At 37.0% G+C, this 16,162-nt stretch overlaps 1 protein-coding gene across 16 annotated transcripts in view; it reads right to left on the reverse strand.

The window, feature by feature from the left end:
- LOC105221940 (transient receptor potential cation channel trpm) overlaps positions 1-16,162 on the reverse strand; it is a 293,914-nt gene that overhangs the window by 79,430 nt on the left and 198,322 nt on the right. For all 16 annotated transcript variants that reach the window (XM_049451694.1, XM_049451693.1, XM_049451698.1 and 13 more), the window contains 4 exons: positions 10,369-10,516; positions 9,447-9,633; positions 9,108-9,264; positions 2,027-2,128 (listed from right to left, as the gene is read on the reverse strand). In XM_049451694.1, the coding sequence (XP_049307651.1) occupies positions 2,027-2,128; positions 9,108-9,264; positions 9,447-9,633; positions 10,369-10,516 (594 nt within the window). The remainder of the gene's footprint in view (positions 1-2,026; positions 2,129-9,107; positions 9,265-9,446; positions 9,634-10,368; positions 10,517-16,162) is intronic.

Consider the following 16,162-nt stretch of genomic DNA (forward strand, 5'->3'; position numbering starts at 1 on the left):
AAGAGTCCTCACGGTTTAGATGCATTCTAGCGAGGAATCTTACTGCACTGGGGTATCTGAAAAATGCTGTTAATGTTTTGAAGATATGTTAGCGCTTGAATACATTGTAATGGGTAAACCAAGTAGAGGTACTTTTTCCATCAGCCTTTTTTGTCATGTTCTTTTTATTCAGTATTGTTTCGCATTTCATCATGATGGAAAAACTTACACCTGAACAACGTTAAAAAATCGTTCGACTTTATTACGATAATTCACGCTCCGTAAAGAAGGTGTTTCGCGCTTCGATAAACTTATGATCAACACAACAGTGCAAACTTAGCTGAGAGCTGACACATAGAACGAATTGCCGCATTTTACGTCGAGATCTTAAATTGAAATTGTATGAAATACAGCTTGTGCAAGAACTGTTGCCGCTCGATCTTCCCAAGCGACAGCGTTTCGCTCTATAGGCTCTTGAAAAGTTCCAGGAAGATCCGAGGTTTTCGAGCCAAATTTTTTCCAGCGATGAGGCCCATTTCTGGCTCAAAGGGCATGTAGACAAGCGAAATTTCTGCATTTGTGACAAAGAGCAACCTGAAGAGATTTAGAAGCTTACATTTGGTGTGGGTTGTGGGCCGGTGGTGTCACGGGTGCATTTTTTTTTTTCAAAAATATAATAACGTAACCGTCAATGGCGCCTTGATGACCGACTATTTGATGCCTGAAATTGATGTTCGTGATCTCGGCGACATTTGGTTTCAACAAGACGGTGCCACTTCACACACACCGGTGAGTATTTAGTTTCACTTTTTTAGCTGGTCTATTGGCCACCAGGATTGTGTGATATCACACCTTTAGACATTCACGTTATCAAAATGTTCGAACGAATCATTCAACATTAGACTCAACGGATGGACCTTATCAGAACACATGTGAAAGAGATAATCTTCAAAAAATAAATGCCAAAGAATGTTCTTTCGAATGATAACAAACATTTCCCATTAAACTTTAAAATTCTGTGTTTTTTCTTTAAAAGGTAGATAATTTCGCTTCCAAAGTCAATATGACGAATATTTCGCCAAAAGCTTTATTTCAACTTTCACTTTAAACAACAAACAATTCACAGCCTAAATTGAAATCACGCACACATTTTCGCTACAAGAATATTAAATTCTAAACATTCTTGAACTAAGCTGCGAGTTGAGTTTCTACACAAAGTTTTTGCCTCGTTTGCGAAAATCCAACGAAATGGACTTAAATTTACAATTAAAGCTTATCCTTATCAAGGATCAATTTTCACACAAAGGTCGAGAACTTAAACAAGCGTAAGAGAAGCTTCATTTGTCTAGCGCCTTGTTGGCACAAACACACACCCACATATATTTGTATATGTGTATATATATGTATATATTTAAAGGCAAAGCTTTTACCTCGATATATACAAATTTCTGTTGGAATTGAGTGTAATGGCGCACACAAGGGATCTTTAAATTAATCCCATGCACTGAGGCACGAAGTCAACAACTCCGATTAACACAGGCGCACCCCAAACTCACACGCACACACACTCATACGTTATTTACAAGTGCTGACCAAACCCGCAAGCCAAAGGCTTTACACTTCACACCATCAAATAAGAGAAAGAGAGAGTCAAGGGGCCGGCTGAAGAGCGTCAAACGCTTGACCCATTAACCCATCGAACGGTTAACCAAACAGGCAACGAAAGTGATTAAGTGCGCTGCAAAAAGAGGAGCAAGTGAAAGCGTTTAACATTTGAGAGAAGTAGATATGTAATGCTGAGAGTATATTATTATTTCCTTATATTTATGTTTGCGGAGGTCCAGAGCGCAAACACCAGCGCCCATTTTTACTTATCAGCCCGCACCGGTGGGTAGCGTTAAAACTTTTCCTCATTAAGCCTTTGATGAGTGTTGACATTCGCCGCAGGCAAACTTTCATATTTACTTAACCTTATTGCCCCGTTACTTTTTTGGTGCAACAACAATTTTATGCTATAACTGTATGTAGAAATGTGGAAACTACTTACCGATACGCGCCACCCATTAATTTGTTAATAACTAAACCGATATCGTGTAGTGTGTAGACGTATCCCTTTGGTATGTGTGGACGTACGTCGCGTAAAATATAACTGTAAATAAATATAAATTTATAGTTAATATTTTATTTAAAATTTAATTAGAATTCAATAAAAGTTTAGGTTAGGTTAGGTAAATAGACTGATTTCTCGCGAGGCCACGAATAGTCCACTTGGACAGCCAGAGACACTGTAATACCCAGACCTCTTAGGTCTTGGAACAAAAATACCGTCTCGACAAAACCCTTAGAACTTGCCATACATTTATTAAGGCGACTAATATCAATTCGGGAGGATGCAGCCGTGTGTAGAAGTTCACGCAAACGAGGAAACGATTTCTTTACATATGGCTCAAGCAGCTCCCGTCTTAGACCAAGTATCCTCCGGGTAGTCAAAAAAAACTCCGTTTGAAAGCGAGCTAAAGTGAGGAAGCGACACATCTCTAACCAGGATTGTTGGCAAGGTTTGGGAGCCACGACGCACAATGGGTAATCGGCGGCAAAAATATGTAATTTTTAACTATCTAATTTTAACACAATCTCATTCCAGTAGTCTTTCTAGACAATGAATATAGTTTAATTTATCACTTATTTGCGAATTGCCATTTCACTGACATAACAACGTATTTTTAAAGTCAAATAAACAAAAAAATCTCTTGAAAATTGTGAAAAATATTGAGAAATATATGAGTACAGAAGTAAGGGATTTCGACGTTTTATGCAATAAGAAGTGACTTTAAAGTGTAGCCTAATATATATTATAATATATTATAAAATAATTATTTTCATTTCATAGGCCTAATTCATGTCAATTTTGACAAAGTTTTAAAATAAAACCATTTTTTAAACACTTTTACATAAAAATTATAGATTTGACAATTAGCTACATGTACCTACATGGTCTAGTTAGTCCTAATATTTGATGTACACTTTAAGGAATATGATAACGAAAAAAAAAACTGCGCATATGTGCGGATACGTGCGGATAAGGATCAAAGATAGCTATAACCTTGTCTGTTGGAATTTTTTTTTTTCGTTGTTTTGTTTTTTTTTTTTTTTTATTGTTCAGTTTGTTGCTTTGTTGTTATTTTTTGGAGTTGTCTCTCGTTATACAACAACAACAAAATACTAGTTTAGATGCCTTATATTATTTGAACTAATTACACAGTACAACAGCTAATCTGGGGGGTGAGAAATTCCAGGTCGGGGTGATGGTACTAGGTCAGTATAGTAAAACCCTCAAAGGGTTTGGTGTTCGTATGTGTCGTATGTGATACCGAGAGAAGTGCAAACGGGCGAAAAAAAATTAACAAAACACGAAATTTTGAAATGGCAAAAGAAATAAAATATTGTGATATTGCAGAAATTTAAAATAATATTAAATACAATCAATAGTCAAGCAGCAATAGATCCTCAAAAATTTGAAATTTATTGCATGAAAACTGCGAGGTTATATGTCAGCCTTTATGAATTTTACTATATGCCAATGACGATACATAAAGTAAAGATTACAAGAAATATAGGCTTAATCATTCTAGAAAATGCGACAGAATTTCTACAAATCAAGATGTAATGCACTTGCTTTTAGCTTCATCACCTTTGTGCCAAATTTCACTCTAATATCTTTATTTATGGCTTAGTTATGGCACTTTATAGGATTTCGGTTTCCGCCATTTTGTGGGCGTGGCAGTGGGGCGATTTTGCCCATCTTCGAACTTAACCTTCTTATGGAGCCAAGAAATACGTGTACCAAGTTTTATCACGATATCTCAATTTTTACTCAAGTTACAGCTTGCACAGACGGACGGACGGACAGACAGACATCCGGATTTCAATTCTACTCGTCACCCTGATCACTTTGGTATATATAACCCTATATCTGACACTTTTAGTTTTAAGACTTACAAACAACCGTTATGTGAACAAAACTATAATACTCTCTTTAGCAACTTTGTTGCGAGAGTATAAAAATGAACTGCGGATACGTGCGGATAAGGATCAAAGATAGCTATGAACGGTTGTTGTGACAACGGACGCAATTGTTTAATTTATTGCGCGTCTTCACATATTGATAATTTAAAGAAGCGTTTGTGTAATTTCGAAATTCGTTGTTTAATAAAAATCTAACAGTTTATAACAAGTGTTATTTGTATAAATATATATTGCAAATAATATTTGCAAAATGTCATTCGTTTCAATAAGTAATCGACAGCTTACTGAAGAATTTATTCGTTGCGGGCGAAAAAGTGATATGTTGACGCAGTTTTTGAGGGATAAATTCCCTTCTTTTAGTGAAGATAAGGTGAAGTTGATTTTAGAACAAATTAAAAAAAGGTACATAACTTCATTCAATTCAAAATGGAACCAGTGCCAGAGGAAAAAAAACCTACTATTTAAAAATCATTCTGTATGGCTGGATAAGAATTTTACTATCGAGATGGTTGATAAATTATTACCCGGGACTTCAAATAAACGTAGTTTAATTGCTGGACGACCGGTAAAGAAATTTGAAGACTGTAGTCAACGGGCTAAACGTTACAAGGTCCAACAACTTCGAGATACGTACTCTCAAGAAGAATTAAAGGCCGCGGCTGGATCAGCAGCTATTAAGAAGACAAACTTAGATTCTCAAAAAGCGTTGGCGATGTTAGTTGATGCACAGTTATCAAAGCATCAGTATGAAGTTGTTCGAAATGTGCTTAAAGATTTCGGATGTGATGTGTTGCCACCGTATTATAGAGTTCGGGAGGAAAAAAAGCATTGTTACCCGGAAAATATTACTATTACACCAATATCTGCACAAGTTGATTTGCAAAGTTTACTTGATCACACAGCTAAAAGAATTATTTTGGCCGCCGGGAACTTCACAAATCTAGCTCATGTTCCAGAAATAATGACACTAACATCGAAATGGGGTTGTGACGGTTCGTCAAATCAAAGTCAATACAACCAGTTCATACCTAACGAATTTGATGGTATATCTGATGCAAATTTATTTATGGTATCTATGGTGCCTTTAGTGCTTAAAACTATAGACAAAACAGACACGTTATGGAAGAACTTTAGACCTTCTTCCACAAAGTTTTGTCGGCCGATTCAATTTGAATATGCCAAGGAAACCGCAAACCATACCAAAGAAATTGTCGAAAAGATGCAGGAAACCATAAGCAACATATTGCCAACATTTGTGACTATAAAGGACAAGGTTATTGAAATACGTCACAATCTTTTATTTACCATGATAGACACAAAAATAGCTCAAGCAGCAACTGGTTGTAAAGCATCATCTGTCTGTTACATATGTAATGCAAGCCCTAAAGAAATGAACAACCTAGAATCCGTCGTCAAAAAATCATGCAATCAGGAAGCAGTTAAGTTGGGAATTTCTCCCTTTCATGCTAGAATAAAAACAATGGAATTTATTTTACATATTGGGTATAATTTAACTTTTAAAAGGTGGTCTACTAATGCGGAAACCAAGCCACTTAAAAACAACAAGAAAAAAACAAGAAAAGGATTCAGACAGAATTACGCCAAAGATTGGGTATTAGGGTTGACCATGTTCAACAGGGTTTAGGCACAACAAATACTGGAAATACGTCTAGAAAATTTTTTAAAAATCCCGAGGTAGTTTCAGAGGTAACTGGGGTTGACCTGGAATTAATCAAACGACTGGCTACAATACTTGAAGTAATTACTTGTGGTGAGAGCATAGACCCAGTAAAATATGGAAAGTATGCTTTAGATACGGCTAGACTATTTGTTGGGACGTATAACTGGTATTATATGCCAGTGACAATACATAAGATGCTGGTACATGGCGAAAGCATAATTAGAAGTTCTTTTCTCCCTATCGGTAATCTTTCTGAAGAGGCGCAGGAGGCTCGTAACAAGGATTATAGAAACTATCGCCTTCGTTACGCAAGGAAATGCAGTCGAACTTCAACTAATGAAGATATTTTAAAGAGACTCTTAGTTACTTCTGATCCACTTTTATCAAGTGTAAGAGTTACAACTGTAATAAAACACATAGATCTATTAGAAGATGCAAAAGGACTACTTTTAAATTAAATCTCAAACTTAGTAAATGAGAACGTATTTATAATCTTAAATTTGTTTATTACATGTTATCGTTTTGTTCAACTATATTAGATTTAAGAATTTATTACTATTCATTATAATCAACATAAAATGAAAGCGATTGATAGTGTTAAGTAAATATTTAATACATTATATCGTAAATATTCTCTGAAAAATATTAATAAATAACAGTTATTATTAATTATTTTTCTATAGCCATTCTTTCTATGAAAAGTGGCTTAATTGCAGGTAGAAGGTAAATCAATAAAGATTGATAGATATAACAGATAAAAGCCTCTACAACTTTTCTAATTGTAACTTTTTCCAACTATCTGCAATTACGCCTCTAGGTGGAGGTCATATAAATGATCACCCTGTATAGGTGTACTCTGTGTAAGATATTCCTGTTAAAACAAGTTATATAATGTCCCAAAAAATTGAATACTGTGTATAATTAAATTATTAAAAGTTAAAAAATCAACTGGTTACTTAATTTTTCATTTTACTTTTTCAACTCGTCTCGCTCATCTTGGGCGAGCCAACCTCTACTACAACAGGCTATAGGCTCGCTATATCTTTTCACCGACTTCTTAGATCTAAGAAATCACACTTATCAAAAAGCATAAGCCAATTCATGAGTAATTAGCATTTTAATCTACTTCAACTGCAAGTGATAACAGCGAAAATATTGCAACTTTTGTGATTATATTATATGGGAAATGGGCGTAATTGTGGGCGGATTTGCTTTATTTTTTCTGGACAAGCTTATATTTACAAAATATTACACTGTAGAAAATTTCGTTACTGTAGGATGATTTTTGATTTTTGTGTTATATGGGAGGTGGGCGTGGTTGTGGGCGGATTTTAACAAAATTTTTTTTTTAATCTAATTTGGCAATATGAGAGATGTGTGCCAAATTTCAAAGCCCTACCTCGATTCCTTCTATTTTTTGCCGCGGCTTGTATGAAGCGGCCCCACTGTGCGACGTAAGAAAACATGCAATGAAAAGAGCAAAACAGCAGCGGATGAGAGCATCTTCTACAGTTTACTAAAGTGGCCATATAAATTAAAGCGCAAATTCGTTTTTTTTTTTTTGACATTCACCCCGTTGGATGAAGGTATAGCGCCAATCAGCATCAAGGCGACGGTTTTCAACATATCGCTCCTTTTCGGCCCCGCTCCGATGGAAGAGAAGGACGATGTGACCAAAAATGTCTTCTGTGACACCTATCAAAGCCGCCCCGCCACGACGTCAAAATTGTGCTTGGCGACTATAACGCCAAGGTGGGCAAAGAAGACATCTTTGGCACAAAGGTCGGTAAAATCTGCCTCCATGATGAAACATCCCGAAATATGGTTATCTATGGTACTAGATTCCAAAATACGAAAATTCATCAATCTACCTGGCTGTCTCCGAATCGAAAAGCCACCAACCAGATCGATGATGTCGCTCCGAAGTCCTAGCTTTGACTCGGACTCTTGCTGCGGCGAAGACACGTACCCGCTTCTGTTCAGCAAAAAACGCAAGCCAACAAATACAAGGAAGGTTCGACGTCGAAAAGCTGCAATCACAACAGACAGCTGAACGATTTTCTGCTCGACTTGCACTTCTGCTCTCTGAAAGCACTTATCAGCAACACGGTATAAGGAAACTGTGGAACGACATTTCAAGCTCCTTACGTCCAATTGCAAGCGAAACCATTGTTTTTCGGGGAGCAACAACTAGTACGATAAGAAGCGCCGTGTCGCAATGGGGAGAAAACAGACTGCTTACCTCGCAACGTTACAATCGACCACAACACGTGCGGGATGGGATAGGTACCGAGAGTTGAAGAGGAAAGCGGAACGCATTTGCAGACAGAAAAGAGAGAGGCCGAATTGCGTGTGTATGAAGAGCTTGACATGCTGGCGGAAGCGCTCAAGACAGGACATAGGTGATCCAGTAACTGAAGAACGATTGGCGTACTATTTTAAATATGCTATAATCGCGAAAGCGGTGTCTACGTTAATAAAGAAGAAGACGATTGTCAATTCGAGCCAATTCGCCGAGTTCGTAGAAGGTATGGTAACCGAGATGATTCACCCATATTCTGGCAAAAATTGAACAGTCGAAGAGAAAAAGTCTTGATGTTTCCACTTCATATTCCTCTTTGCAACGTTGACATGTTGCGTCCTCCAAAATATTTATCTTGTTTAATAAACGAAAAAACGCAACCCACAAGTGCTAGTTGCTGACGATCGACTACCAAGCTGGTGTGAAGGTTAAGTTTGCTGTTTCCTAAAAGCTCATTGGCTTTTCATATGTTTCCGCTGTGACCAGGTATCCAGGCAAGTTTCATATGGAAGAAGCATTCTAAGTCCATGAAAAGTCGAAGCAGCATCGACTCGCCTACAACTGCGTTTTGGATGCTATTCGGTTCACCTATAATCGGTCACACACCCTGCTTCAAATGACAGCAGAAGGGATTGGTAAAAGATAATCTCTTCATCTTTCAAAATAAGGATCACATTGCCTCAATAGCACCACTGCATTTTATCAATACGCTGCGGCTAAGTGAGTCGTTGTGACTTAGAAGAGAACACAATAGACTATCTGTCTATGATATTGTTGTGTTCCGAAAAAGAAATATTATGCTCCTATGATCTCATCAACATCACCGAGCGGCTGTACGTAGTAGTAAATGAAGCCGAAAATTAGCTTTACTCTCAAAAAGAGTTTTAAAACCTCAGGTCTTTACAGTCGGTTGAGCAAACTTGAGGAGATATTTTCAAAAACATTGAATATACTGAACTATATCAGCCATAAATGGAAAGGAATGTTGAGTCCGTAATAATATACATATACAATATATCTTAACTGTAGTTTACAAGAACTAGGCTTTAGTGGCGATAGTCAAGTACTTATTTATATAAAAATAAAAGCAATGCAAAACATAAAATAAATACCACCTACCCTAAAGTATTGGCTGGACCATGTTTTGTATTATACAATTCCTCAAGGCGTGGTATTGTCAAAAATTTCTTCATTGAAACGCCATTCTCCAAAAGCAATTTCACAAAATCGATTCTGTCGTGTTCAAGTGCCTGCATCATCGCCTCATCCAGAGCGCCTACAAGAAGGCAAAACAAAGAAAGTAGCAATAATGAGGAGAAATTGACAAAAAATTAAAACAAAAGCAAAAACAAAAAAGGAATAAAGCAAAAAGGGGATAATAATAAAGTACGTGCAAGTTCAATACGTTGCTTATCCACTTATTTATGCTCCGTGCTGAAGCACACAGTATTGACCTACCATGCGGCCACTCCTGGCCGTAGACGAAAATTTCGCTGCGAGCGATGTCAACGCGATTCCATGTCAATGCCAAACTCAGCTGTTCCGGTGGGCTCAAGTGTTGCGATTTGAAGAGCGCCGTTAATATTGTCTGATCCAATTCCTGTGCCTCGCCTTCGGGCTTCTCTTGTATGCGAAAAACGGTTATCTGCGTAATTGGAAAAATGAGAAGAGAAGCAATATTAGCAAAATTAAAATTGCCAGTTTTTTGGTTTCTGCATTTTTGGGATACAAAATCGAACTTTAGGGCAATTTTACAAAAATATAATGAGAAAATGGCATTTTCCAACTAATTTTTCTCTACTCGTTTTTATGTTTACTTTGTTTTACTACTCCCTCTCGCTGCTGCGGTCAGTCGAAGCAATTAAAACGAAAACCGGGTTGAATATCAATTAACTTCGATTTTCATATTTCTGCCCTTTCTTCACTGCATTTTTTTTGACATGCGAGCACATTTAGGGATCCCCAAAGGCTAACAGAACTTTTCATGTATTTTTGCGCAATTTTCATATGCATTAATAACGGTTTAAGTGACTAGGAATAATAAAAGCTTTAAGTTTTAGCAAAGGCAGAACAGCCCGCAGAGTATTAAAAATAGACGAGCATACATACAAATATATGCGAAGATAAAAGCTAGAAGTAATGTATATTTTTCAACTACTATCGGTTATATTTTAGTTGTTTGTCTTTCTCGCTCTCAGAAGTATGCTGAGTATGAATAAGCTCACATTGCCTACCGTTAACCAAGCTCAACAGCAAGTTGACAGCATTGAGACCATTTGTTTAGGAAAATTATTAAAATGGTCGAAAAGCCACAAACAAACTTTCATAAACAAGAATTGTCCCAGTGGATGCCAGCGTTTTCATTAATTTATTTACTCACCAAATTTTTATTTCGTGTGCATTGCAAAAGTTCCTGATAAAGTTTTTCGGCTTGGTCGAAGCCGACTTCGAAAGTTTTTTGTATGGTTGTAATTAAGTAGTCACGCATGGACTCCAGCACCGGCTGCTCCTCGCCATCGGAGGCGTATCTGGAACGGAATTTGAAATGTTTAGCAACAAAAAAAATTTTGGTTTTTATACAAATAAGCAAGCTATAAAAAAAACAAGTTCGGGTGTAACCGAAGATGTTATACTTTCGAAAATTGGAAAGGCAAAGAATTACAATCATGGTTTGTATATTATTAACTTATTACTAAATAATAGGTCGAAGTTTAAGGGAAAACCCTAAATCTTATGCCTAGGAGTATAAGGTTTGGTCTAAGGTCTAGAACAATTTCATTAATATTTGCGCTTAAAGATATTATTTCTAAAAAAAGTTGTAAAAATTTAATTTTTAATTATTTTTTTTTTTTAATAACAAACACTTTAATTGAAATAGGAGGGAAATCACTATACCGTTTATATTGGGGATGAAAGATCTGAGCTCATTGCCTTAACCTTCATTATTACTGAAGTATGCTCAATAGCTTGTTCCCATGTAATATTGTGCAGGTAATCACACTAACCGAAATTGACCCAACTTTACTACGACATAACAGGTCAATTGAAAAGTCGCCGATCTGAAACAAAGGTATGGCTGTACCAGAATTAAATCTATATTATTTTTTTTAACTATAGCCTTCAAAAGGCCCGTTTATAATTTGACAGCGTAATAAAGCCGAGTTTTTGCGTCGATATTTGACCGAAGTCCAATCGACAGTCCGAGTGGACTGCAAACGATGAACTCGCCCAAAGCATGGAAAAACGCAAAACGCATGGCAAGGTTGTGCTATCTGTATTTTGTGATACGCGTTAATAATTTTTATTGACTACTTTGACCGCCAACGGTGACTGGACTATTTGGCGGACGAAATCGCCGAAAACGGACGCATTTGAAGAAAAAGGAAATGCTGTTTAACAAGGCAATGCATCGTAAGTCAGTGAAAACATTGGCAAAAGTTCTTGACCGTATTCTCCAGATCTAGTCTCGCTACGAAAAAATTTTCGTCGAATGAAGAGCTGATCTCCGAAACTGAGACTATTTTGAAGCAGAGTACAAATCGTACTACAAAAAGTTGGAGAATCGCTATAATCAGTACATCACCTTTGAATAAATAAAGCGTATGTTGTTCAAAAAATTTGTAGGCCATGGATTTTTCTATTGATCTGTCATCATTACCAGAAAAAGGTGCTCTCTTAGTTTCACTATGATACTTCTACATACTGGCCGATATTAAAGGTACTCGTATAAGGTCAACCGGATTTTGTATGAAAGATAAGGGAAATTTTTATCTGACTTTATTGATTTTAAGCACATACAAGGTATGTCGCCAAAGAAACAGGACTGTTAAAAAAACAACAAAAAATTAATATTTTTCAAAAGTTATAGATTTTTATTCAAAGTAGTTTCCTTGGGCTTCGATACAGCGCTTAGCCCGGTCAATTTACATTTCAAATGAGTGTTTAAGGCCATTTTTCGGAATGCTCTTGAGAATATCGGTCGTCGCCTTTTGGATAGCTCAAATGTCCTGAAACCAGGGTCCTTTCATGGGCAAATGAAGTTTTCCAAAAAGGTAAAAATCACAGGATGCCAGATCAGGTGAGTAGGGTGAGTGTTTAATGTTTAATATGGAGTTTTTTGTCAAAATATCAGTGATAAGCGTCGACCGATGACACGGCGCATTATCGTGCAACAGGCGCCAGGAGCCTGCCTCACGGTATTGTGGTCGAGCACGACGAATGCGTGACAAAAGACGCTTCATAACACCAAGGTAAACCACAGCATTAGTCGTTTGGCTAAGTGGGACGAACTCTCGGTGTACAATACCCTCGGAATCGTAAAAATAAATCAGCATTGTCTTTATATGCATTACATTACGACCGAGGACCAAAAGCTGCTGTCACTTTTTGATCGATAACATCGATTGTAGTTATCCAATTGTCTTAAAATTTTTACGAAATGTCAACAAGAGATCTTTTTATTTCATATACCTACCAATAGGTGGCGCCACCAGAAACAGTTATATTTAAAAAGTTATGTTTCTTTTGCCACAGACCTTGTATATATATATATATATACAGAAAAGCGAGATTCTTTCTGAATTTCATTAAGATAACTTCAGATTAACCGATATATGCGATATAAAGTCAAATAGAAGTTCCAAAATATTTATATGAGAAATATGAGAATCAAGGGAAGTATTGACCCGATTCCATCTAATTTGGACAGACAGACATACAATTATGTATTAAGAAAATAATATTTCCGAGTTTTAATAGTTTATATATACCATGGATTGTTCCTTATTTTCGTTAAAAAGACTTAAGTCAGTCCTGTAACAGGTTACTAGAGACAAGCTTTCTCAGCAGTGAGCATTAATAATTTGATTTCAGCAAAATACGTAACACGAAAGTTTCTTTTAATATTGTTCCCAAAATTACTAACCCCCTTGTCTAGACTTATCCGTAATAGATTTGAAGCAAAATTCGTCTATAATAACAGATTTTGTCTTAACAGGAATTTGAGTCCCATTTGAGACTCAGTGTCAGCTAAGTTGTGTGACTGAAAATTGTTTTATTGGTTACGTAACGATTCATCAAAGACATTAATGTGGTTTTAGTATTTGAAAAGGATGCAAAGCCATTTTTTTTTTTTCAAAATTTGTTTGCAACGAAGGATTACATTTTACTAACTTTTTCGAGAGAAAGTCTGCACATTGTATAGGGACTAACAAGTAAGCTGTTGAACAATGTCAAAACTATTCCAATAAAAGACCGAACCCAGGGATCGTCATATTTTCAGTCAATAAGTTTTTCCAAAGAAAAGCTTTGGGGATAGTCTCTCACATTTTAGACAAATTCTTACAAAGCCCAAAAGCCTTTTTATGAGATTGTTCGACGAATACTTACAATTTAGGTACATTTGAGTGCCTACGAATAACAGGAAAGGTTAGTAGTTTCCTTTTTAATTTCGAAGCAATTTATGGTGACATATTTATTCAGAAACTGACTCATGCAAAATTTTGTTAAGTCATCTTCTCAAATGAAAAAGTTTTCCATACAAGCACTTGATCCCGATTGTTGTATGACAGCTATATGCTACAGAGATCCAATATCGGCCCTTCTGACAAATGAGCAGGTTTTTGGTGGGTAAAGAACAGGTGCAAAATTTCAAATCGATATCTAAAAAACTGAGGTGCAAGAGGTACAGACAGTCAAACGGACAGACGGTCAGACTTGTTCAGAGAGTCTAGTAATTTGCCACCGAAGATTCACATATGCTTAATCAAAGCGCAGTGGGCTGTAGTTTCTTACTTTACAACTGAATAAAGAGAGGCTAAATATTTAATATTTTTGCATAACTAAGATTTTACCAGGAGCATTTCTACATTTTCTGAAAAATTCGCCAAGCAAACTTTCAAAGCTGTCAGCAGCTTCCTACGAGTATATAATATAAGACACTTTCTCGAAAAGAATTTAATTTTAAAATTTTAGAATCATGAAATTATTTCATATTTTTAGCAACTTCACTGTAAACACCAAAAGCTCTAAGGACACGTGTACACTTAATACACGTTTTAAGCTGCCGCAAGAACCACCCGCAGTTTAAATTAATTACATTGAGTAAAATGACAAAAAATTTAATTAAATACCAGATATGTAAGTATGTATGTATGTGTGCGTATGTATGTATGCAACAAATACTAACGGGTCTTAATGCTAGACGACGTCCAAAGTGGCTACTATAAGTAACTGCCTTAGAACAACATCATCCCACAACCCACACGTAATCCGTCACCGAGCGGGGTGCCGAGAGTGAGAGAATTCATTTTACTTAATTGCTACAAATTTCACGGCTAAAACGGCAGCAAGGAGAATTACTTAGACATGAAGTTATAGCAGCACATACCTAGTAGTTTTATACATAAAATATGTCGCCAGCATGTTGACGCGCTGTCAAGTCCGGAACAACAGGGTCAACAACATGAGTGACAAGCTGGGCACAGCTCCCACTCTCTCTCTCTTAGTAACGCCGCTCATGACGCCTGCAACTGATTAGAGACGTTTGCAGATGATGTCGGATCATTTGAATTTCTACATTAAATATTTCGGCCTAAACAGTTGTTGTTGTAATTATGCTGGAGTGGAGCCAAACGTCGACTTAAAACGACAACAATAAAATAGACAACAATGTGGACCGCACTAACCGCCACCGCAGCTGAACAAATGTCTAACAAGTAGGTTAACAATTTTGAATTGCAAATGAATTAGTGCAAAGTTGCGTAAGTAGTTGGCAACTCGGTGGTCTTTGTGGCCTTCGCGGCTTAAGGTGAAATGCAAATTTTGCAATGCTAATTTTTCGTTTGAATTTATTGTGGGACTGTGCTGGCAAATGCTTAAAATATCTACTTATTGTTATTAAAGCTCAGTTTAAAGACGGCGATAAGCTTTTCTGGAGCTTCTAGAAAAATTTATGGGTCATCATTTATCTGGAGATGAAACAATCTATTTCTTCGCTTATGTATCCATTCAGGTCGGCAATCAAGTCATTCGTGAAGATTAGCCAGGCTGGATCAGCTTTTGGTAAAACGGAAATGTAGATAGGAACAAAACCGAGTACCTTATAGCACACTGACCCTTTAACTTATGACGGGACAATGAAATATAACATACTTGTAACAACACAGAATCAACAAATCAATATCAACACAGTTTTATTTATTTTCCCGTTAGATGCAAAGAAGTGGCTGTCTTCGAATATTAGGGAATGCCAAAGAGAGATGGAAAAAGATGATAATGTTGCCTCAGCATTAGCCAAAGGTTAGGTTAGGTTAGTCTGGTAGGCCAATGAGCCACGCATAGACCACTTTTGGTCCTCTGCGATTCCAGATGGAGTTCACTTACTAGGTCCAAGAGGAGTAGACATCCTTCCTCAAGTGTATGATACCGTGGGGTCTCCGGGTGCCACCAGCCTTGCTAATGCGGCTCAAGTGCACAAGAGATGCGCCTTTGTTTCCCTGGTGCCTTACTCTAGACATTTCCTAAAGTATTCTCGATCTGTTAGCTTCACTCTGCGCGCGTGTATCGCATTAGTCAACACTTTGCAAAATTACGGTATATGAGAAGACGATGTAATGATTAATACCCTTTTGATTTTTGCTGACAGAGGATCTATCCGGGAATTTTTGCTTCGGACCGGTGATTGGAAAAGGTTAGGTTAGGTAGTAGGTTTGATACAAAATCGTTGGATCTCACTTGGACAGATATAAGTTCTTTCTATTAAGGGAGTTATACCAATCCCAGCCACTTCGCTAAGTTCACCAATATTTCAACATCAGTGTGGCAAAAGTCGGGTAATGGAAGAGAATGCGGCTAAATGATTCCACCTCGCCTTTCTGTATTCAACTTTGGCAAACATCGTCTGACAACATATTTAGCTGCACGGTGAGAGAACATACATACATTGTCCAGTCAGAAAACGTACAATTGCGAGATGTAGTTTGCTAATAAATTAATAATTCGCAGAACCTCTTACGGTTCATTCTGGGCCAGAAGGATGTCGCAGTTGCAAGTTCTGATTGTTGGCCAAAGCCAGCCAAGCTCACTAGAGGTCCTTAGGTCCAGCGCAAGAACGCTTGAGGACCTACGATTCGCGTTCAATCGGATGAACTTGGAGTATGGGTAAGCTAATTTGT

The sequence above is a fragment of the Bactrocera dorsalis genome, chromosome 3 (assembly GCF_023373825.1).
Source record: "Bactrocera dorsalis isolate Fly_Bdor chromosome 3, ASM2337382v1, whole genome shotgun sequence".
Taxonomy (NCBI): domain Eukaryota; kingdom Metazoa; phylum Arthropoda; class Insecta; order Diptera; family Tephritidae; genus Bactrocera; species Bactrocera dorsalis.